This window comes from Podarcis liolepis, assembly GCF_965112155.1.
Source record: "Podarcis liolepis genome assembly, chromosome: 12".
Classification (NCBI taxonomy): Eukaryota; Metazoa; Chordata; class Lepidosauria; order Squamata; family Lacertidae; genus Podarcis; species Podarcis liolepis.
In genome coordinates this window covers 8,888,081-8,913,421 of record NC_139563.1, presented here as the reverse complement: position 1 = coordinate 8,913,421, position 25,341 = coordinate 8,888,081, and the positions used below count along the sequence as shown (strand labels likewise).

General features: G+C 44.5%; 1 protein-coding gene across 1 annotated transcript in view; it reads right to left on the bottom strand.

The window, feature by feature from the left end:
- Window positions 1–25,341, bottom strand: part of CTDSPL (CTD small phosphatase like) — a 69,081-nt gene that overhangs the window by 3,954 nt on the left and 39,786 nt on the right. Inside the window, exons 2-7 of the mRNA XM_083467244.1 lie at window positions 23,061–23,215; window positions 19,193–19,225; window positions 15,870–15,971; window positions 13,185–13,241; window positions 8,863–8,955; window positions 2,972–3,157 (exon numbers count right to left, since the gene is read on the bottom strand). Of these exons, the coding sequence (XP_083323370.1) occupies window positions 2,972–3,157; window positions 8,863–8,955; window positions 13,185–13,241; window positions 15,870–15,971; window positions 19,193–19,225; window positions 23,061–23,215 (626 nt within the window). The remainder of the gene's footprint in view (window positions 1–2,971; window positions 3,158–8,862; window positions 8,956–13,184; window positions 13,242–15,869; window positions 15,972–19,192; window positions 19,226–23,060; window positions 23,216–25,341) is intronic.

Sequence of the window (25,341 nt, the reverse complement as noted above, 5' to 3'; positions counted from 1 at the left end):
AAAACACTACTTTAAGATGCCTGCTGGAATAATAAAAGTCTTTGTCATGTGCCTGAAACTCATCAAAATCTGTGTGCCAGTCTGTTTAATCTGAGTTGGAGGGGGTTCCACAGGCTTCTGGCCCGCAACACTGAACACATGTCCACTAGTAGTCATGAACTGTGCGTCTGAGCCACAGGGTAGCTGGGTGGGGGGGACAGAGTCATCACTGGGACAGAGTCATCACTGGGGAGTCATCACAGACTCCCCAGACTCTATGGGATCAGGCCGGGATATATAATTCAGTGGGTAAAGAACTCTTACTGGCTACATCAGCATGCCATGTCTGCGACTGGTAGGACGCTGATGGTTGTGCACCAGGGTAAGGGGAGATGGAGTCTGAGTCGGGCAGGGGGAGCAGTGGTTTGTGGGAACCTGTACCAGCCAGGAAGGAAGAATCATAGGCAGAGGAAGCTGCAGATCTGGAGGAAGAGGAGGAAGAGGCAGGCCAGGCTGGTGAAGGGCCAGGTGCTTCCCCACCCTCCTCTATACCACTCTCTCCCAGAAGCAGTAGAGAACTGAAGTGGGAAGAGCAGCAGCAGCTTCCGTTCTGGCATAGTCTCTGGCTACGTCAGGGGGAGGTACATAAACAGATGGAGGGGGAGTGGTCCCCAGTTGCTGCAACTGCTCCATAGAGCGCGGAGCTGGGAACAACTGTCTGAGGGCTAGACAGGTGCGCGCAGGTCTCCAGAGCTGAGGAAGCGACGGTGTTATCGTTGACAATGAAGAGTTAAGTCTCTGCTGTGTGCACTCCTCTGGCTGCGAAGCACCCTTGGCAAATGCTAAGCCAAACTGGAGCACTGGATGAGTGCGCTGGCTCCCAGGGAAGAGATTGCAGTCGCTTTGCTGCTCCACAGGCATTATGGGACCATGTGGTGTAGCAGCAATGCTGAGGTTTGCCAACAGGTCATGGTTAAGGAGAAGAGACCCGAAGAACCACGATCCCAGGTTCGGACAACCCACTAAGCCACGTAGTAGTAAGCATCAGTATTGTCCCACATCCAAGGAGGAGCAAAGCGGCTGTGAGCTTTTCGCTGGCTTGTTTGTGCTGTCGCAGTAAGCTATACTCTGAGTTCACGCTAACATGCAAACTCGGTCATTGTAAAATCGCATACCAATACAAACTCGATTATCTCTGGTGCTTCTGCAGGTGGCTCTGTACTGCTAATTCTCTCCGACATATACAGATAACTGTAAGGTTGTGAAAAGCTCTTGTCCTCCCTCTGCCTCTCTGTCACTTTCAGAGTTCATTCACAGCTCCACAAAAACAAACATTTGGTATCATTCAGATTCTGCCCCCCCCCCCCCGTTGAACATTTGGTACCTTATGTAAGATAACGTCTAGCTGCTCTAAAATTAAACAACCAATGAAGAATTTGAAAATACCAGCTTTCCAATGGTCTCAAAGAGCTGAACAGTTGGAAGAGTAAAAAACCTGTAATATCGTTAAGAACTGTATGCATGTTCCTTCGACTCTCAAGCTTTCCCCAATTTTAAGGGGGTGAGTGAACAGGAGCCCCTAAAATCCAGGTGCCTAGTTGCCATCAGGCTAAAAAACAAACAAAAATAAAGGGCTCGGCAGCTCTGAAATAGGCTGCTGAAAAGAGCCACAGCTTCTTCTCTTGCCGCCTCTCCCTATTCCCATTCCCTTCCAGGATTCCTTAAACTATAGCAGAGCTTTGGCGCAACTTAATTATAGTGCAAGGTAGCAGAAAATAATAAAATAATGTGGCCATGATCCTCTGCATAAGCAAGGCAGGGAGGACAGGGAGAGGAGAATACCCAACGAGAGAAGAATCCTCTCTCCTTACTGGCACACTGTGGAGTAATAATCCTTGTATCCTTGATTTAAATTCACCATGAACTCCTGCAGATGGTGGTTTGGATATCTGGGATTAATGAGGAGGCGGCTGCTCTCCTCGCAAGCCCTCTGGGGTGGGTGTAGCCAAAAGCGGGTGCGGCCACCCCAAATATGCAGGCCTCTCAAATCTGTGTGGATCAACTGGTGTCTGTTGAGGGGGTGGTCACCACTTTTCCACTCAAAAGAAATTGGGGAGAGTGTTGCTGTGCTCAGGCCCTGTTTTGGGGTTTCCTGCACAGCATCTGGCTGGCTACGGTGAGAAGAGGATGCTGGACTAGGTATTCCTTTGACCTGACACAGCGGGCCCTTAAGCATCCCCACTGGGGCACTGGGTTTTGTTCTTCCCAGCACTATTAAATTATAAAATTTCATTTTGTTTTCACTACCAAAATCAACTGGCCTAAAATGCTCCCAGTGCCTTATATATACAGGGTGCGCTCTCTCTCTCTCTCTCTCTCTCTCTCTCTCTCTCTCTCTCTCTCTGTGTGTGTGTGTACGTACACCCCCCCCAGGTTGTCTGCTCTGAAGATCCAGGAAAAAGAAAAAACCCCTACTTTCCTGGTCAACACCTTGGCATCTTTCAAGCAAGCCCAGAAACAGAATGCAATGAGTTTCTGACACAAACAAAAGAGTTCCCATCTCTTGCCTCTTAACACCTAAGCCAGGGGTCAGCAAACTTTTTCAACATTGTCTCTCAGACCTTGGCCGGAGCATTTTTTTTTGGGGGGGGGGGGGAATGAACGAATTTCTATGCCCCACAAATAACCCAGAGATGCATTTTAAATGAAAGGACACATTCTACTCATGTAAAAACATGCCGATTCCTGCACCGTCTGCGGGCCGGATTGAGAAGGCGATTGTGCCAGATCCGCCCCCCGGGCCTTAGTTTGCCTACCCATGACTTAAGCATTTTGTAGCATTTGCTCCTCAGGCATTGATGCTGTTGCCGTGCTCCATTTTACAGTAGCGAGAGCAAGCACTCGTGGATCTTAGCAAGCAGCAAATGCCTGAATAAACAAACCCAGAGACAAAAGAATTGACTCCCATCTATTGCAAAGTGCTAGTACTTACTGCATTTTCAGGGTGGAAGATGTAAGACGCAGGGGAGTTGTCCACTATAATAACTTTGCTCAGCTCCCGCCCAAGCCGGCTTAGATCCTTCACGTAATTCCCTCTGTGGAAAACGCAGGATTCTCTGAAGAGCCGAGCTCTGAAGACGCCCCAGCGATCCAGCAAGTCGGCCACGGGGTCTGCATACTTTGATTAAAGGAAGGAAGCGGGAGAAGAGGAGGACACACGGTGAAGACATATGTAACCCTGTGAAAACCAAGCAACTCTTTTCGACATAGATGTTGAATGAGACAGAAGGAAGAAGAGGAGGAGACATGGCTTTGATAAGACTCTTGTCAGATGCCTGCGACATGAAGGTGCAACAGGAATGGGGAGCACTCCTGACCCCCCCCCCCCCGCTCTCCGTGAAGAGGGTTTGTGGTGCTCTGCACATGAGCCAAATAGCTTCCTCCAGAATAAACCTTCACAAAAGGTGCTGTGGATATCCTTTAATACAGTGACCCTCCCTCAACAGAAGGGCGAGTGACTGCCCCAATCTTTCAACACACACACACACACACACAGACACCTTTGTTCTATGTGTTAACAATCATTTAATATACTTTTAATGTCTCAACACAGTCAGGGCAGTCAAAGGCAAGGTGCACACAGCATCTGCGACAGGCAAGTTATTTAAAAATTTACTTCTGAGAGATAGTATACGTTAGACCCATTTAAAAACATCCCCAAGGGCCATGTTAGATTACGAAAGAGGCTCTGAGGCGAAAGAAAACACTCCCGACTCCATCCTTAAGGCTAAAGTTCACCAAATGGCTTTGTGTAAGGATTCCCACAGGGGAATACAGAGGGAAATAAGCCGCACAAATTGAAAGTGTGCCGAGGATCTTTCAGGAGAACCGTGAAGAAGGAGGACAGAGGAGCTGCCTGCATGCTTTTCTCCAGTGAAACGGCAGGGCGGAATAGCCAAGAGCTGCCCATGCTGCCAGCTTCGCTTCCAATTCAAGGTGCTCCCATTAAGTGTTCAGAGCAATAAGCAACTCAGGCCCCAAATACCTGAAAGTCACCCCCCTGGTCCTTCGCTGCAGCCTCTTTGGATATTAAGATTGGCTGAGGGGGCCCTATTGGTTGTTCCACTGCCCTCAGAAGCTCGGGAGCGGGGCCCGATCCAGGAAGAGGCCATTCTCTGCTGCAACCCCTAAGCACTCCTTCCCTGCAGAGATGTGTAAGGTATCTTCAATACACAGCTTTGGGCAATCGCTGAAGACACACCTCTGTATCTTGGCTTCTGATACCTGAGAGGCATATTTTTAGGACCCACCTGATTCCTGGGATTGTAAATTGTTTCAAACCACTTCTAACATTATACCTGAAGGAGCCCAGTATACCTGAAGGAGCGTCTCCACCCCCATCGTTCTGCCCGGACGCTGAGGTCCAGCGCCGAGGGCCTTCTGGCGGTTCCCTCACTGCGAGAAGCAAAGCTACGGGGAACCAGGCAGAGGGCCTTCTCGGTGGTGGCGCCTGCCCTGTGGAATGCCTTCCCATCAGATGTCACAAGAGATAAACTACCTGACATTTAGAAGACATCTGAAGGCAGCCCCGTTCAGGGAAGTTTTTAATGTGTGACATTTTAATGTATTTTTAATCTTTGTTGGAAGCCGCCTAGAGTGGCTGGGGGAAACCCAGCCAGATGGGCGGGGTACAAATAAATAATAATAATAATAATAATAATAATAATAATAATAATAATAGTCATATCCTGCCCTGGGACCTTTGGTAAACAATGATGATGATAAAGGTGATGTTCTCTCGAGTCCAGGTTGCTTCTGGTTAAAAGGGACTCAGGGAGAATATATCTGTCTTTTGAGAGCCACTGCTGGTTCATGGAGGAGAGGGCTATCGATGGCTACTAGCCATGATGGCTATGCTCTGCTTCCACAGTTAGAGGCAGCAATGCTTCTGAATAGCACTTGCTGGAAATCACAGGAGGGCCTGATCCAGCAGTGCCCATCCTGTGGCCTTATGTTCAGAAGAGACCATATTGACCCAGATAGTCCAACTCAGGGGAAAAGCAGCTCATCCCTTTTATGTAACTGCACATTAAATTTGCAGTAGCCCAGCAGGATTCAACAGCTGCACTGATCAGTTTCTAAAACAGCCGTGAAGCATGAAGGTGTGGTGGGGAGCTGCTATTTTCAAGGAAAGCAAGGCTAACACCCCCCCCCCCGATCTTGTGGAACAACTTTCACTGGTTCTTGGGATCCTGGCCACCGACTCTCTCTTCTCAGCTAAAATGCTGCCCAACAAGTCTAGCAAATTATTCGACAAGCACAGCCACAGGGTTAAGTACAGCCACGATATCCGTTCTAAGCTACTTCGTACCAAGTCTGGTTCCAAAGACAAAGGCGAGAGAAGCCAACTTGGCCTGGGGATCCTGGTGTGGCTTCTCCAAGGCGCCATATGCAGAAGTTGGTGGCATGAGCAGGAAATGGGCCCTCAAAAAGTTCACAGGAAGAGGTGGGGAAAAGTCATTGCACAGATATCAAATATACTTTGCGCTACCGGTGCATGAAGGAGTAGTGTCTTATTGTGGTCTTCCTTAAAATGTACCTTATCACATGGGGATACAGACTAGGGCCGAGGCAGGCCAAAATTAAAACAACACACTGCAAACCCTACACTCAACTTTTATATCATCTCTCAACCAAACCTACTACCTCGCAGGGTTGTTGTGAGGATAAAATATGGAGGTGGAAAAGGGGAAACCATTTATACTATTTTGAGCTCTTTGGAGGAAAGGTGGGATATAAATGTAATTTTTTTTTTTAAAAAAAGAAAACTCCTATTTTGCTTCATCAGGTGGAATTTCAGGAGCAGAAACCTGTTTTCATTGCTGAACTGAAGAACAACAGCCTGAGCTACAAGAGGCTCTGGTGATTTTGAGTGGAAAGTATGAATTTGTTCCTATTTTGGTCCAGCACAAGAGACAACCCAGAAACTTCTGAAAGTATATTGGTGAAGTCTGTTTGAACATTACTAGGAGTGAGGGAGGCGGTCAAAGCTGCCTAAATTATGAAGGAAGGAAGGAAGGAAGGAAGGAGCCCATGTGCTTTTGTCAGAGTCCTGGGTTCAAGGTTCTTGGGGTGAGAGCAGAAGCTCTCTTGTAGCAGTGACAGTTCATAGCTAATCTGAATTGTACGTTGGATTTGCACCACTGGACTCAGATTGATGTGGCACCAAGAGGAGAGAAAGCTTGGGGCTTTCCAAACAACTCATAATCACTGCAGGGATAATATATGTTAATGATTATAGTATGCTATAAAAAGGTAAAAGGACCCCTGACCATTAGGTCCAGTTGTGACCGACTCTGGGGTTGCGGCACTCATCTCGCTTTACTGGCCAAGGGAGCTGGCGTACAGCTTCCGGGTCATGTGGCCAGCATGACTAAGCCGCTTCTGGCAAACCAGAGCAGCGCACGGAAACACTGTTTACCTTCCCGCTGGAGTGGTACCTATTTATCTACTTGCACTGTGTTGCTTTCAAACTGGTAGGTTGGCAGGAGCAGGGACCGAGCAATGGGAGCTCACCCCATTGCGGGGATTCGAACCGCTGACCTTCTGATCAGCAAGCTCTAGGCTCTGTGGTTTAACCCACAGCGCCACCCGTGTCCCATAGTATGCTATAATTTTTTATAGTCTATTATAGCATACTATAAATACTATAAACATTCTATTTACAGTCCCCTAACTATCCCCCCCCCAGCTAGTTATCGGACAAAGCAGGCAACAAAATTCAAGTAACAGGAAATCACATTAGCAATGTAGGCAGATTGTTAACTAACAAGCAGCCTCCACTGTATTACAATGTGAGAGAACTTCTCAGAAAAAGTCCAACAAGATCTTCAGATCTTTTTAGAAAAAACCCCAATGCAAAGGCAAAAGCATACTTCATCAGATCAAAGTCTACAAATTACTGAAAAGCAACAATCTAATTTGAGGCTAAGAGTTGTGTAGAATGCACAACTAACACCAGGCCCACAAAATTCATGCTCCGTAGAACTGGAAGTTCACATCCAAACAATATATTTAGGGCACTCTTATACCATTTTAACTGTTATGGATTCCTCCAAATAATGTTGGGAACTATAGTTTGCTATAGAGTGCTGGGAATTGTAGTTCTGGGAAGGTTCTCCTACTAACTCTCAGCACCTTTAACAAGCTGCAGGTGCCAAGGTTATTTGGGGGGAGTGTTAGAGCGGCGTAAGAGTGCTTTAAATGTGGTGTGGATGTTATCCAAGTCTTGAGTATCATCTCCTAAGCTACAGAAACCGCCTCTATCTTCTGAACAGGAAGAAGATTTAATAGGCAAGCTCGAGGATGCTGTGGCGACTTCACCCCCAAGCACTCACTGCAATGTATGCAAAAGTCTACTGGAGGGTAGGGTATGGGGAGGAATTAAGCCAATCCCGATTTCTCACACCCCAAATGCTGGGGTGCACCCCCCCAGCCATGTTTCTATGCATATGCTAAAAACGAATGGCAGGTATATATCAACCCTGGCTATATTGACTTGAATAAAAGATTCATTTCATGGCAAGTTTAACTGAAGCGCTTGAAGGCTGTAGCCGAGAAAAGTGATTGCTAAAAGACAACAAGGGGAAGAATTGAGCTTGAGCTTTCTCCTGGCAAGTGCCCACCCGGAGACTGCGCCCAACAAAATGAGCTTGCGTGAAGCCAGGAGCAAAAAAGGCTGCTTTGCAGGAGCAGTACATGTGCCCCCCAAGTCCTTGTTGCAAACAAGACGCTCTTCTCCAATGACCAGAGAAGCACACTGCCAATGCGTGGAAAGCCTCTTCCAATTATCTGCTAACCGAGGCAACGTAGTTGGCCCCCGCCTCCCAGTTTATCCAATACGGTGGGAGTTTGCAAAAGTTTGACTTTGTTTTCTACAGGAACGTGCTGCTATTGCCACTACAGACATCACTGGCAAACATCACGGCTGCTAGAGACGGCTAAATCTACTGCAGAGCTTGTGCTCTACGCACTAGCATTTCTACAACTACTCCAAAGTGCACACAAAATATTGAATTATCCCTGGCTCCCCCTGCCACAAACCCGCCAATGCAAATATCACCATCAAGCTTTGCAAGCACTTATACGTTATAAATGCTGCTTTGGTAAGGTGTGCTCTGTAGTCTTCAATCAGCTGGAGCCCCGACTATTTGTTGCCTGTATGGGCACTGCATTGGAGCCCGGTACACTTTATTTGTGTGCAGCTTTAGGAATACTACATTATGTAATAAGCTATTTATTCCCATTCTCCTCCCCACCCCTCCCCACCCTCCATAACCATGGCAACTATATATATATATAAAAGGCCTTTCATATTGCCATCATGAGCAATACATGGAGGCTACATTATGAGACAAGCCCATATGTGATATTGTTACCATGGGAACACTTACCCACACACTAGCAGACAAAAGTACACGCTGCCAAATAAAGCAAGGAGGGGAGAAAGGGGGGGAAATTAAGACAATTATTTTCTCTTCAATGGGAAAGAAAGCCCAATATATTTATTTTTTTAAAGTCCTCGAAGGGGACTTCAGGCATCGCGAAGGATAAAGAGAGAGAGGGGTCTGCCTACGCTGGCAACACCCTTGACCCAGCTGAGCTGCTCTGGGTTCGGGTTTAGAGAGACGCTTGTTCGGTGACTCTTCTGAAGCACTTCGCCCTGTAATTCTGAGGGGCGGCTCTCAAGAGAAGCGGCTCTTATATATTAAGTGGCAAAGGTTTTCCAGCCGTTCTGAAAGTTTGCTCCAGCCAGTTTCTGAGGTACCTGGAAGGAGGTAAAATATACCAAGACACACAGAGAGGCACTGACACACGACCTACCTTTGCTAGACTGGCTGTGAATAGCACACATTCAAAGAGTTCTCCCATCCTCTGGAGGAACTCGTCCACGTGTGGTCGCTTTAATACATAAACCTGGAAGGACGCAGGGAGGAGGGGAGGGTGGGAAAAGAAGAGAGGTTGAGACTCTGGGACAAGCGGAAACACACCGCGGAGATTAAATCGGCAGAGAAGAGGTGTTGATGGGCCCTATTATTACTTGCTGCACAAAAGGCGACAGGCAAAGCAAGCTTGCAAGGTGGGTAACTGGAGTAGAAAATTGACAGTGGCGTGGAAAGCAAGGCAGCTGCGGTTGTTCTTTATTTTTCTCCATTTGCAAACAATCAGTTTTTAACGGAACCAAATAAAAGAGCTGTCTTTCTAAGCCAAGGAAACTGCAGTACACCTGGGACATTTAGTGCTTTCAAGGAACATCTGCTTGAAACGGTGTTACATCTGCACACTGAAAAATGAGCATCACAACAATATAGCACATGTTCTCTCCCCTCCTCTCCATGTTTAATGCAACGTTGGATCCTTGATGGTGAAGCAGATAAACATAGCAAAGTTGCCCTTGGTACCCAATATATCTGGTTGCTGGTCTTCTTGCTGTTAAAGAGTTAGAAGACGCGTGGACTGGAACCTCTCAGCACCGCCTTCACTGTGTTGTGGCTACCTCCCAGTGCAAGTAATCAAGGATAGGCCATTTAGAAGGCACACAGCCTATCCTGGATTACTTGAACCAGGTCACAGCCTCTTCTGGAAAGATCATTCAAGGAGGACTGCCCTTCAGGGAATGAAAGTCATCACATACTAAAGTCATGCACACAGCTTTCAAATGACATGTTCCCCGTTCTTCTTATTTCCCGCTCGCTATTTTTGCGGTTAAAAAAAAACAAAAACCAGAATCCTTAGCTCAAAAAAAGACTACTACTGTTCAAAACAAAGCCCTAGATCACTGGGTCTTATGCAGAGCTATGCTGCTACATTTTGTTTGAGCTCCCCACCCCGATCATCCTGGACAGAGGATGGAGAATGACTTCTGTGTTCGAGAAAATGCAGCTCTCTCCAATCATTATTTAGTGGTACAACGGTTTATATTGTGAAATGCAATTTAACTCATCACAAACACCCTTCAAATCAGAACTTCATAACTGGGGGAAAAAAAAAACCTTTTCAAACAGCAGCGATTCTCTGCGCAAAGAAAGGAGGCCTTGGATGTTTCTTAAGACACCTTTTAATGCACTCCTCAGTCCTTCTCCATGCTAATGTAGGTAAGCCTGCTGGGCAGGGACACAGCACTCTGAAGGCAGAAAGCCGTGCCAAGTGGTCATGGGACTGGAATAGAAATTTACTGAGCGACTGCAGAAGATGCTTTGTTATTCAGATGGGCAAATACAGTAGGCAGCACCTGCAAAACTGCTGAAGGATCACCCTGTCTGTAGTAGAGGACAATATGGGATCATGATCATCTTGTTCTCTTTTTTTTTGGGGGGGGGGAGAGAAAATTGTCCCACTTGTAAAAAAAAGCCTCTTGCTCTATGCTGGCAATTTACAATTCTACCCCATAAGTTTTACACTTCTTATCTTTGGAAAGCGTTACCTTGGCACGTGAGGCTGATTAGGCAGAGAGAACTGGTAAATAAAGATTGGAATTTGTGGGTGGCAAGTGACCCAGGTCCTGTTACAACAACAAATATATATTAGTTTTAAATCTGTTTGACTGTCATAGCTTGCCCCATACTATCATGGGAATGAAGGATCAGATGGTTAAGAGAACTTCAGGTCTCCTCATAGAGCCGCCATTCCCAGGGCCCCTTTGGATAAAAGAATGAATGTTCCACCCCTTTTAAGTCTGTAGCGAGAGAACTGGTTCCCTGCACTCCTTTGGGAGAAAGGGCAAATTTCATAAAATAATACAACTGACTAAATGAATGGTGTGGATACATATTGGAAAAAACATTTTTATCCTGCTGAACAACAAAATGTGTTTATAAAATATAACAGTTTCCAATAAAAGCAATTTAAACAAGAATGTAACAAGAATGTAACAAGCAAGCCATCTTAGTTGAAGTTTTCCTCCTGGCTTTTCTCTGGGCAACACTTTCATAATAAAAAATTGTTCACGCCACACTGAATTTTGTTATCGACAAGAAATATATTGCGACGGCAAAACAAAAAGAAACAACTTCCAGCAGTGCTTGATTTGTAACATAGAACATAACTACTTTAGAATATGATCATGGGACATCCAGAAAGAAGAAAACAGTGCAGCTACATAAGAACACGAACCATTTCCAAATAATTAGAAACGAGCCTCTTATATATGTACCTTAAGTATGTATACAAACTCAATGAGAGGGGCAAGCTTGCTTTTGCTGGGTAATCTCATTTATATTAGGTCTAATTGGAGACAAACACAGTCTTATATCCTCATCAACACAAAGAAGCTTTTCTATTTTCTGATATTTCATATTTTTCAGAGTTGAAAATCCCTGTTCCATATCTATCCACATTCTGCAAATATATATATTTATGCTATACTACACTGAAATGTTTGTTTATTTGATTGTCCTTGAATCTTCTCACCCTTGCCATCCTCTCCTGCCACACTCTTTGAGAACCATGGCCATACCTTAACCCATTCTATTTAGGTGGATACATTAGAGAAACCAGTTTTATCAACTAGATGGGACAAAGGCAGAAGTTCTCTAGTCAAGTGAATAAGTTATGTGGACAAGTCTGTGTTCAAAGTTCTTAACGAGATCATGCAGCAACAATGTGCTCTGAGTGCGCACAAACAATTTGTTACTGATTAGGCAATCTTTTCTTGCCTACCCTTTCACCTTGTATGAGATCCCCTTTCCTCTGCAATTCTAGTGATAACTTACATATTCTAGTTAACAGTTCAGCCATTTCAAATCCGATTGCAAAGACTTTCAAGTGAATGCCATCTGGCCCCAGTGACATGCTATTTTTAATGTGTCAATTAGTTCTCAAACTCCATCCTTTCATAATCTGACACCTTTCTTTAGATGCCCAACTGGTGGGAAAGAACTCCAGGGTGAATACATATCCATTCTTTTCTTTCAATTTGACAATGTTTTTCTTTACATAGGCATTCAATTATTGGCTTTTTAATGGAACAGGAGAGGAAAATCACAACATGTAGCCACACACACATGTGAACACTTTATAAACTTACTTGATAATGGGTCCAGTTTCTATACACACTTTTACAATGTCCTCAATAATATGTATCGATGAGCATATTCTGGTGTCTTGTTAACACTGATACATAATAAAGAAACTCCATTTCCAGCTGTCAAGCTGCCTCTCTTCTTTTACTCTATACGTTACTCAAGTGTTATCATTTGGGTCATTTCTCAAACAGGGGTCATCCAACCATCTAGTGTTGGAGCATTTATTTTTCTCCAGTTATAGTTGCAGTTAAAAGATGTTCCATCATTTCCTGGTCTTTCGAGACAACGAGATCTTTTATATGATTTTCTATCCTGACAGGACAGCTACAGCGCTACCTTGGTTTAAGAACAGCTTAGTTTACGAACAACTTGGATTAAGAATGCTGCAAACCCGGAAGTAGGTGTTTTGGTTTGTGAACTTTGCCTTGGAAGCAGAACATGTTTTGCTTCCTGTTGAGTGTGTTCCATTTGTAAATTGAGTCCTCCGCTGCTATGGGAAAGCACGCCTTGGTTTAAGAACACTTTGGTTTAAGAACGGACTTCCGGAACGGATTAAGTTCGTAAACCAAGGCACACTGTATTTCCTTCCCCTTCCTGAGGGTAGGTTTACTCTGTGGGATCACTATGTGTCTCCTGATGATGGGAAAGGACTTCTGAGATTCTCAAAAGTAACATAAAGAGGGAAAGACAATGTCCCAGCAATACAGTTGTGCCCCGCAAGACGAATGCCTCGCAAGACGGAAAACTCGCTAGACGAAAGAGTTTTCCGTTTTGGAGGTGCTTCGCAAAACGAATTTCCTATGGGCTTGCTTCGCAAGACGACAATGTCTTGCGAGTTCCTGCTGGTTCCCCCCCCCTTTTTCCAAGCCGCTAAGCCGCTTATCAGCTGATCCGATCAGCAGATAAGCCGCTAAAAGCTGCTAAAAGCCGCTAATAGCGCTAATCCGTCAATGGGCTTGCTTCGCAAGACGAAAAAACCGCTAGACGAAGAGAATCACAGAACGGATTCTTTTCGTCTTGCGAGGCACCACTGTAGCTACCCACCCAGACATGAAAAGCTGCATGGGAATACCAGCACACCCAAAACCAGCGAAATGGTGAATAGAAAACAGCGATGCTCACCTGATGTATAGTTCCATCAATTTCAACGGGAACAATGAAATCTGCATTGCTAATTGGCTAGGGGGGTAAAAGTGAAAATAAAATCAGTTTGAGAAAGCATGAACAGTCTGTACTATTGTAAGCTCCCCGCACATGTTCCAGGGAAACATACTGGGAGTGACAGCACAGCTCCCGTCGAAGCCTGCAAAACCTTGACGACAACCGGCACAGAAAACTCCTTCGGAACAACTGCCAAAGAGCTGGAAAATTATCCTGTTCACATATTTACACACAAACCCAAATCTATTGCACAAACACATTTGCGCTTTCAGCTTTTGCAATATGGAAACAATGGGTGTCGGAGGATGCTTTCATTCATGTGCTCACACAGGCGCGGGGGGGGGGGGGACGCTTGCTTGGCTTCCACAAACAGAGCCAGCAGGTAGAGCAGGCAGCAGATCTTCCTCTCAAGCATGCCTGCTTTTGAGATAAGGGTTTCAGCCTGCTGCGTGAAGGGGCAGGGTGGGAAACCTTCCCTTCGCCTGAGCAAAACTGAGAATGGCCCCCTGCAGCAAGGATGGAAGAAGGCATCATTTTCTCTTCCGCTTTGTACTCATGACATGCGGCGCCGTCCCCCTTCCGCTGCAGTTCGCCTTCACCAAAAACTAAGTTACTTGTCTGCTGCGTTGAAACTATGTAACTTGTTGCATAAATTATGATTCTTTATGCTGTTCTACCCCATTCATTTCAACGCAAAGGAAACAGAATGCAAACAGGGTGGTAGAACGTAATCATTTGTGGACTGAAAGTAAGAACAATGAACACTGATCTTATTCACTGGATTGATTTCCATTCAGGACATAGCACGAAAAAAGTAAAAATGGTCATTTTTCACTCCTGCTTCCATTTTTGCTGGATTTCTCTGACATCCGTACTCACAGATCAGTTAGTGGGGAAAGTAGCAGCCTTGGTTAATGTTGGTTAACAATGCAGAGGAGATGAGGGGACCTTGGCGATGCACTCTCTTTCCAAAAGGGGGAAAGAAGCAGGAAGTGCAGTCCTAACAACTAACACCACCAGGAGGAAGAGAGGACTGCACCAGCTTTTCCTGCGCCATGCGTTAAGAAAACAAGTTGGCTTTCCCTTTACCAAGGACTCAGAACATGTTGCAAACATTTTGAAAGAAGGTGTGTCCATGTTTAATGGGCAAAGGCTATGCATTTTCAGGCCTGGTCTACACATAGCAACAAAATTAGGTTTACTGCTCCATTTCAGATTGCATTTGGGAGAATCTCATTTTTGAATGCTTTCCTACATTTTTTAAAAAAAGATCACTGCAAAGAAGACCCTAGCAGATGTGGGAGAAATTTATTCCACCATGTACCCTGCTGTGGGGAGTGTTTTGTTTTTTTAAACAATAGAGGATCATTCAGAAGTGCTATTCCCCCACCCAAATTCTGAGGTGGCAGCCTTTTTAAATGACTGTCAAAAATGTTACACCAAGATGGCTTGCTCTCTCAAAAGCATGTCACATGACCTCTTGCTGGACGGCAACCATGCCGTTTATTGTAACACTGGTGACAAACTGTTGTTTACCTCATCTTCAAAGTATTAAAGCAAGGTACAAAAGAGACAGGCTGAATTTAGAGGATGTGAGATAATCTCACTAGCTCCTGGAAACAATGATTGGCTGCCAAGCCAAGGCAAAATTTATGGAGGCTGTTTTACTGAGCATACGTTTTTGTGGGCAACAGGCAACTTCAACATATGCATGAGGTGAAACGAACTAAGAAAGTGGTCACTTTGCACTTACACACACACACACACACACACACACACAGTCTGAGTCTAGGAGATGATGACAGAGTTAAGATGGGGACTGAGGATATATAACCTATCTGCTGAAGTACATGTACAAAGTAAAACAGTTAGCATCATGAGTACTTTAACACAGTGCCTGTTCAAAATGGGAGGCTTAAACGAAAATCGAAATACTAAAACACACACCTATATCCATTTTCGAGACCCCCAGGGATTTGTTAATAGTTAAAGCCTCCATTATGAAGCTTCTCATTCCACTATCCTGCACAGCAGCCCTTTATCAGACAGAATATCTAGGAAACGAAGTCTTGGTGCCATCATAAAATGCCAGGTATGGATGGCCACTAGGTAGAGACAAAACATGGATCAGGGCAAGCCTCGTTCCTATGCCAGCACTCTTGGAAACGGCTGCAGAGCTAGCTGAGGAATATTTAATTCTTCTCTGCCTTATAAAGGAATGCAGCATTTCTTTATAGAAGTTTTCCTTTACTGGAAAGCCTACAGGCTTCACATGCGCATTCTCACTGGATTCTCATCACTTGGAGCTCATTGTGTGAGGTGGCTTCACTGAAAGGCACCAACTTTTGCAGCTACATGGAAGCGCTCTCTCTGCCATGGTAATTCATACATCTAAATCATCACTTAATGCTGTGCTATGACAACATTACTCTGAGGCACAGTTGTTGCTGGACACAAGACATGTGCCCCCTTTCCCAAAACAGATGCATTCAGCATTGGATCCCAACGCTTAATATTTCAACTATTGTGTGTGGGGGGAGAGGTAGGAGTAGGTTCCATTGTAGGACGTGTGTGTTTCTTCAGACAGTTATGGCCTATACATGCATCTACCAGCCTATCACAAAGGATACTATATAGCATACATACCTTAAATGAACTGTGCACCAGTGTTTCATCTAGATCAATGACCACACATTTCTTTCCATAATCAGATATTGTCATTTCTGGCAGGAGGTATTTAGCTGGTGGCTGAATGGAAGACACAGGAAGACCAAGCATCTTTAGAAACATATCCTCAGAGAAGTTGTTACAGTATAATTAGCACTGATGAGTCACACAGACATGTTGGGGGCAGTCGGTGGGAAACACAAGTGAGGAGAGCGGTGTTGTGTTCAGGTTCTGCTTCTGGGCTTCCCATAGGCCTCTGGCTGGCCAATGTGAGAACAGGGTGCTGGGCTAATTGGCTAATTGGGCCTTTGGCCTAATTCAACAGGGCTCTTGTTATGTATTTAGGTGTTTGGGAAGTGCAGCAGATGGAAAACACTGATTTGTGTAGTTAGTGTGTGGGTTTCAGTGTTGCTACGAAAAATCCTGTTCATAAACAATGAGAATGAAGAGAATCTCAATTCTGAAGGAGGATGAGATCTTCAGGAATAATTCTCATAGAACGCCACCCATCACAATCTCTTCCACAGCAACCAGTAGCTAAAGTTCATAACGGACTAACAAGAATGCAACGAGAGAAACGATTCTTCATGAAACCTGGCGTAATCCCACTTTTAATCTTTTTTCTTAAGAAACCCAAAGCTGATCTCCACAGTAAATCTCCCTATAGCTCAAGTTATTCTACTGCTCTGTGGTCAGAGTGTGACGGCCCCTCAATTCAACATGGGACAGGAAAAGCACTGCCAAGGTATTGTAGTCTCACTGATGCTCCATTATCCCATTGTTTGGCTTCTCTGTCTCTTTCTCTCTCACACACACAAACACACAGCTGAAACATGGGACCGGTGTGACAAAACCCTGCGTGAACAGTCCTCTCCCAACTTCTCGGGATGTGTGTGTATAAGAGCCAGAGGCATATGATGCTTTAAAGAGGTGATCGGCAGCATGATCCCTCCTCCCTCTCTCTTGGCAATCGTTTTGCTGTTACTGCATCTTTCGACAGGAGCATTGCCCACTCTTCCCCTCCCATGAAGTGATGATTTTTATGCTGATGACCAAATCCCGCAGAAATCTGGTATGGCCAAATCAGATAGCATTTCCTCAACCAACTGGAACATGGCAAACACTCCCCCCCCCCCAAATGAGCCAAGGCACTGAGTCCCTGCCAACCATAACTAACTCCCCTTATGCACATGGAAAGTACCTGCAGGGGTAGAAGATTAAGGCCTCCGATTGATAACAGACTAGAAACAGTCACACAAATGGCTGATTCATAACAGAATCAGATTTCAACCAGTATGTACATGATATTTATCTACACTGTAAGGCCTTCATTGCCTGGTGGCCACCAAGTGTTTGCAAATGTACTTTGGACATGAACAGCCTTTTGTTCTGGCAGTCACTGCAATGTAACACACAACACAATAAAAGCCAGGCCGCTGAATAAGGCTATTGCGGAACTGCATGGGGTGGCTTATCTTTTGACGGGTGTTTATTTTAAGTCTCTGCGTGTAGCCAGATAGCTGGAAATGGAGATCCTTTTATTGTGCTGCAACAACAGGGCTGCTGGTTGTAAACTGATCAGAAATGTGAGGTAGTTGGGATGTGGTAGGAATTTGACACATAGCTGGTCGCTATAGGCAGCTTTGGCTACATGCTACTGTGGGGTGAGCAATTTTCTATAGCCACCAAGGTCACATTCACACCATGCATTTAAAGCATGCTTATACCACTTAAGGGACACGGGTGGGTTAAGGGACGCGGGTGGCGCTGTGGGTTAAACCACAGAGCCTAAGGCTTGCCGATCAGGAGGTCGGCGGTTTGAATCCCCGCGATGAGGTGAGCTCCCGTTGCTCGGTCCCTGCTCCTGCCCACCTAGCAGTTCAAAAGCACATCAAAGTACAAGTAGATAAATAGGTACCGCTCTGGCAGGAAGGTAAACGGCGTTTCCGTGCGCTGCTCTGGTTTGCCAGAAGTGGCTTAGTCATGCTGGCCACATGAGCTGTACGCCGGCTCCCTCGGCCAATAAAGTGAGATGAGCGCTGCAACCCCAGAGTCGGTCATGACTGGACCTAATGGTCAGGGGTCCCTTTACCTTTATACCACTTTAATAGCCATGACTTCACCTGAAGAATCATGGGAAATGTAGTTTGTTAAGGGTGCTGAGGGATGTCGGGGGACCCCTCTCACAGAGCTACAATTCCCAGCACTCTTAATGAACTACTGTTCCTAGGATTCTTTGGGACAAGTCATGACTGTTAAAGTGATATAAGCAGTACTTTTGGGGGTTAAAAAAAGAGGTGCCAGTATTGTGATAAAAGTGCTGTGGGTGCCAGCACAATTTGGCAGCCATGGGCAGAAAAAATAGAGGTGAAGGTACTTGACACAGGTGACAAAAATTCACTGGGTAGAAGGGTGCTTAAATCTATGGTGCAATCCTAAAGCCCACTGGGAAATGGATTAAAGGAACACCAAGAATGTGGAACAATTCTCTTCTGGTCCAATAAGGCTAAGGTAGTTATGGGCACTTATCACTCTAGAAAAAACACCCATGTCTGATCAAAATAAAAAAAGAAGCTGAAATTTCCTTTACACTTGGCCACGAGGGAGGCCTGTACACAGTGATAGAAATTGGACATCTATTATACAGTGGTGCCCCATAAGACAAATGCCTCGCAAGACGGAAAACTCGCTAGACGAAAGAGTTTTCCGTTTTGGAGGTGCTTCGCAAAACGAATTTCCTATGGGCTTGCTTCGCAAGACGACAATGCCTTGCGAGTTCCTGCGGGGTTTTTTCCCTTCCCCCCCTTTTTCTAAGCCGCTAAGCCGCTTATCAGCTGATCTGATCAGCAGACAAGCCGCTAAAAGCCACTAATAGCACTAATCCGTCAATGGGCTTGCTTCGCAAGACAAAAAAACCGCTAGACGAAGAGAATCACAGAACGGATTCTTTTCGTCTTCCGAGGCACCACTGTATTTTGTTACCTTGTGGGCTAATTGATGCTTTTTGTTGTGCAATAACCATTTTTTTTTAAAGTGTGTAATGACAAAGGTTTAGTGAATGGTTCAAGACAGATTGAAGACCTTTATATGTTTCGTTTGGTTCCCGTTAATATGATTTGTATTCATCAGCTACTGGTACTTCATCCTCTTAAGATCTTATCAGTTAGTATAAAAGAATGGTCCTACAGCATGCAACAAAAAAACCCACATCAATCTAGACTCAACACAAGAGATAAATGATTAAACCAACCCCAAATTAAGAAAATACAAGAATAGAAAAGAAAAAGAATAAAAATACATACACTTGGTATGGGAATGACCTGCATCTGGTCACCCTGAAGGGGAAAGGAGGGAAAAAAAAGGTCACTGTCAGAGTAAGGTATTTCAAAAGAGAAGAACATAAAAATAAGTGGAAGTATCATCAGATTTAGTACTCAAACCATTCCAACAGAAACTCAAAAAGTTGCTTAAGAAACCAGATGAATAAAAAGGATCTAGCACTATGGCAACTAAAATTATCAGTTAATAGAACAGAAGCATTTGTAAGAAAGGTGGGTCCCTAGTTGTTAATTCCTATATTCTCAACAGTATTGTTTGAAAGAAATTTGCAAAAAAACCTCGTAAATAGTGAAAATGCATAGGGGCTCAGTCAGTACTGCAGTATTTAAATCCCCAAGATGACAAGAAAGTAAAATAGTAACCAAAATTAGTGTTCAGAATAATTACCATATTTTCAAACACAGAGGACAGGCTAGCTTGTCACGTGTGGGTGGGTGCACTTTCAAACTTTTAAAAATTTCTACCACACAGAATTATTTTAGTGTTGCACTATAAACACAAGCATTCACTGGAAAAACCAACGGATGCTCATGCTTTCTGACATCCATTTGTTCTCATGAGTTGAACAAGAGCTCTTCTGCTTGTCTAGAAGTAGGGCTTGGTGGATTGGGACTATATAAATTGTGCCAAAGTATCGTTTGAATTGGAAACACTGGACAAGTCCCCCCCCCCTTTTAATAGAATTTTTGATATGAGAGGTGCTGAGAGCCCAGCCTATTTGAGATGACTTGTGAACTTGGAAACTGCTTCTTCTGATTCCTGATGTGCAGTGGCTGGTTCAAGGTTTCAGAAAAGGCACTCTGTATGCACTCTAACTGCCCTGACATCTTATGACGAAGGGCAGAACATAAGTCTAACAAATAAGATAAAATAAATAACACAAACGCTTTCCTAAGCCTTGGGGCTAAGCCTTGGTGAACCACACTTCCTTCACATTGTCATAATGTCTATTTTTGAAAATAACTTTAACCCCCTTCCACTTTTCTTACAGCTTCCAGTTGTGTCAATGCCAATGAGTTATTAATTATTTTCTGAGCAACTGAAGTCACTGTGGTTATGTCAGAATCTTATTCCACCCGCTTCCAATTTCCTTCCTCTTAAATTTGTTCCATATCTTTGTTGCTGCTGCCTTGAAGCAAGGAAGACACAAGGAAAATACATTTTCGATGTTTTGCTGCACATCCTACACTACCTTCTCAGAGATTAGCAATGCACTAGTTTGACGGCTGAAGACTGTCACCCTGAATCAACAGTCTACATCTGTTGTGTGGTCCTGCCACTCTCCATTTAATATAACAGGTCCACCCAAGCAAGCAGGGTGACAAACTGGACCTCCCTGCCCTTCTACCTTAAAGGGCTTGCAGGCAGAAGAAGAGAGACAAGCGTAGCTGTCATAGCACTGTTCTACATTTCCCCCAGTTTTAGGGTATAGATTTGTTGATCCAGAGGAAGAGAGACAATCTGATGCACTGGAAGTTACTCCAGTGCAATGCTTTGTGTCTACGAGACAAGCTCCTGCACTGATTACTGTAAATTCATATATGGAAAGATTATACTTCACCGGAATAGGCAATCTATGGAAGTTGCTGCTGACAATCGTGTTTCTGAAATAACCATCAATTCTCTCGCTGGCAGGAACCAACACAGATATTCTTCTACAGAGCCTAAGAAGGCAGCCCTATATGTGTTTACTCTCAGAAGTCCCACTGAGCTCAATGGCACTTGCTCACAAACAAGTGGGTATAGGATTGCAGCTCAAGTGGCATTTTCATGATATTAATTCCCAAAGGAATAATTGTTAAATTCCCGAGTAGTCTAAATAGGCCTTTTCATTTAAGAGGTGGAGTATGTAGGAACCTGCAGCTTACACACCATCTCCTTTGATGATTTTGTCATTAAGCTTCCAACTCAGAATTTAACTATCCTTTTAATTATTACCCTCAACATAAAATTGACTTTATTCTATTTAAACTACTGTTCAGTCTCCTGTTTTACCCACGGTTATCTATTCAGCCAATTGTTATACAATCACTGAACACCTACAATCAGGTTGTATTAGTATTAATTCAAAATTAGGAAATCCACGAGATTTGTTTGAGTTATCTGAACATGGCCATTAAACTGTCTGTTTTAAATTATCAGCGGAGCCAGGAGGCTGCAACTATTTGCAGCAGGCAAGCACAACTTGGGGTCCACAAGCGGCCCAATAAGTCGTCTGTTTATGGAGACCTCTAGCCAATCCCATGACAAGCTACAATAGATGGCTGGTAGGATGCTTTTGGCTTGGTGGTCCACAGTTGGGTAGGATTCCAGCAGTAGAGCAAGAATCACCAAAGAGGCCTTCCCTGGTACCCACACCTTTACCTACTGAAATTAGGCTTGAAGGAAGCATTCTGTTTCAAAATAATAGAACAAGATGTGGCACGTGCTTGCCTGCAGTGTGTGTGGTACTAACAGTTTCATTAGCTTGCAATATGCTCCAAGATTTTGGTGACACCCCCCAATTAGAGGATGGCTTCATACAACAACCGCTCAAGCTAGTTTGCTGTCACACTGAATGCCAGGAAATTTTCATTCTATTCTAGTGTGAAAAAGATATCCTCAAGTGAGTTCTATTTAAAACGTTTGCCAGCCCGAAAGCTTGCTAAGTGTCATCAGTTCAATCTTCTTGAATTTTTACCACAATTTCATGAAGAATATGGGAAAAGGCAAAGTCACATTTTGCTTCTTCTCATAATTACCAGAAAAAAGACTGTTGGATCAGCTCTGTTCCCTCCCCCCTCCCAAACAGTCAACATGGCCAAATTTTTCTGCCCAGCATAGCAGAAAAGAGATCAGTTAAAAGGCAGGAGCTGTGATGCAAAACAATCCACAACCACATTCTGCCCTTGCACCCAAGAGCATGCACCTGCATGCGCTTATCGCTTCCATTTCCACAAACGGCTGCCATGGAATTCCTAGGCTCCTCTTTAAACTCCAGACCCGAATTAGTATGTGGAGCTAAGTAACAACTGGGAATAGTTTAGAAGGAAAATGGAGGGGGGGGGAGAGAGAATATTAAGTTAGCGCATCCACAGCAAGCTTAGCCCTGTTTGGTAATTTGGTAGTTGCTAGGTTGCCTGTGATGATTTAAAGATGGCACGGCTCCACCACTGAGAGCAACGGACTCAGATAGCAGAGAGCTGCACTAACTAGAAAGCAACTGCAGTGCTCTGTCATCCAGCTGAGTTGCACAACCGCCAAGTGGAAAGAAATATATGGAGGCCTCCTCGAGCTGGGCTTCTGAAGCGTGTTTGCATGTTGTGATTTGAGCACCACGCTGTGTGCAGCAATGGAACAACGCTGTTCCATCTTCTCATCACAATTCATTAAGGGAAATGCTAGCTAGCAAGCCGTGGTTGGGAAGAAATCCTTGGTTAAGGCTGCGTGACATCACAAAAACCTACCGCAGCAAAATAAGGAAGGAGAGGAGGAAGCAGAGTGCTTCCTGATCATGAAACCTGCCTGCTGATTGGGCAGTGTGAACCTGAACCAGACCACAGACATTTTCATCTAGAGGCTAGGTTTGCCATGCAATTGATAGTGATGTTGTTTTCTTCAACAGCTGTGGCAGCCTGCAAATGACTTATTATGTTTCAAATGGTGGGAGGGAAATGGTTTCATCAACTGCCATACTTTGCAACATTTCCCCCACTCCTCAGAAACTTGTAGTCATGGTTGCAGCTCAGTGGTTTCCAAATGATATTGCAGGATATCCAGCCACACACAACTTTTAACGGAAGGTTTGTTTGCATTAATCCAAAAAGCAACTGTTAGCAAGAAGATGCCAACCTTCTGGAGTCCGCCATTTTCTTCCACCAATGGAGGAAGGACACTGGTGCTGTTGGTAGATGGTGGCTCAACATTGTAGTCACGAAAGCAGCAGAACAAAGTGCTAAAGATGCTTCGACTCCTCTGCTTCTTCAAACTGAGATTACATTGGGACACTGTAAAGAAAAGCAACATTTGAAGTGAGGTGTGTAACAGCTTCCTAGGCTCTTGAAGAAATGGGTCAGTTATCTTACATGTGTTCATAGTACTTTTAAAGTAACATCATAATGTTGAAGGTGAAAGCCTTATTTCTAATCATCTTCTTTTGAGTTATGCCAGGAAGAATTGCGGCCTCTTTTCTTCAAGGCTGTTTGGTGCCAAGACAGCAGTGCCAGGTTATACCAGAGAAATATACTGGGCATAATTTTGCTAAGCTGTGTGTCTCCCTGCATGCCTTTTTACAGCAAACCTACACATTATGCTGAAGCAAACACTGACACCCATTACATTCACACTTTATATTTAACAAGCAAGAGAATAATGCGTGAAGCAGTTCTTTGGTTTCTTATGCAATAAAGAAACACGGGGAATTGCCATGGCACTATGACAAACAATACAGGAGGGAAGAGAATGTTCTATCTACGACCCATTTGGGCAGGACCTTTGAGTAGGCACAGCAGATGTGAAAGGCATCTGTGCCTCTGCGGCCCTTCAGAAAAAAACAACAACCACCAAACAAAACAACCAAACAAATTGCTGACACATGCATTTCAAAGACTGTCAGAAGCACCTGTTCAGAAGTTCATTTCAGGACACAGCTCTGGCCTTGGATGTGATCTGTATATGTAATTAAGTTGTGACAGCTAGGATTTAAGTAAGTGGGGAACCAGTGATGCAAGCCCGAAATGGTTGGGGGGAGGGTTAAATGTGTTCCTACAAACAGCAGGACCTTATGCCCCATAGCAAGCTGCTTCTGAAATGAAAGGTTTTTCCAAAGGCCTTCTGTGATAGTGCTTGGGCAAAAGGGTCAGCTGTGCATGGAAACATCCCCCCCCCCCCATCAGCATAGCACAAACACTATGTAGTAGCGGTGGGTAGAGACCACAAAATTCAGCTCAGGTTCCCCATTTGGCACTTGGTAAAATAGCCTGATTTGGCTCAGGCCAAATTCGAAGCTTTCCAGTTCAGCTGGGGTGTCTGAATCTACTTTGCTCCCCCCTCCCCAAAATTCACTATTGGGAAATTTAAACACACAGACACACACACTTTAACATTTCCCCCAGTTTACAGAATTTGATGAAATCAGCAGATATATTGATCCAGAATGGATCAATTGGATCAGGAGCTGTTTTGTTGGATGTCTCTAAAACGTGACTTTGTTTTTACAAAAAATAAAAAGGCTATAACTTTCATTTTGGGGCAAAACCAGATGAAGTTTGCAGGCAGATTACTCCTTCTGAGGACCCAAACCTCAAATTTCAGAAGGATAGCTGCAGATTCTTGCCAGGGGGCCAGTAATATTTTAAGTGGGGGGGGGGGAATCATTTATTTTCCCTTAGCGTTTGTGGACAATTGGTCTAAAAATGGAGGCACCAGAGAAGTCATCCTGGCCAGAAAAAGAAAACCCTGTCAAATTGCAGACAAATTGTTCCAGGGGCTTTGGTGCTAGGTATTTGTGAATTTGACTATGGGTTGAGACAGAAGGCGATTAATTTTCATTCCCTATGACTACAAGCTAGATCTGTCAGTCGCGGAAGAGCTCCCCCTGTCCTGATTCTGCAGTTTTCCTTAAAGTTAAGAAATATTTCCCCCCTTGCAAAGCTGTTCTTTCTCGCCACACACCGTTAAGGTACAGGATGCTTCATGAGTCCCTCTGTTGGCTCATGTAGCCTCTTGTAGAGCCTGCAGTGCGTCAGACAAGCCCAAAACGTAATCTTCAAACATTTTAGCCACCTATTTGGATCCACCTTTTATAAACCGCTGTACCTCAGCTGAGTTCCCATGCCAGAGCATATGACTGGGTATCAACTGGCTCTAGTGGACAACATGGTGCTCACTTCCTGCACTAGTACAATGGTGTGACAGGGAGGTGTGCTGCTAGCATGGCAAGCAATCAAGACACTTATCCAGGCTAGTGTGGTCCCGCTTCGCCAGCTTACCTCCATTTAGCTAAAATGTGGCAATCCCCTACAGCATCATACTGAATGACCTAGATCCAGGCATTCACAGCAACAATTTTACACTTGCTTCACTATTCCTGCAAACAGTTACAGATAGGTAGCCGTGTTGGTCTGCCATAGTC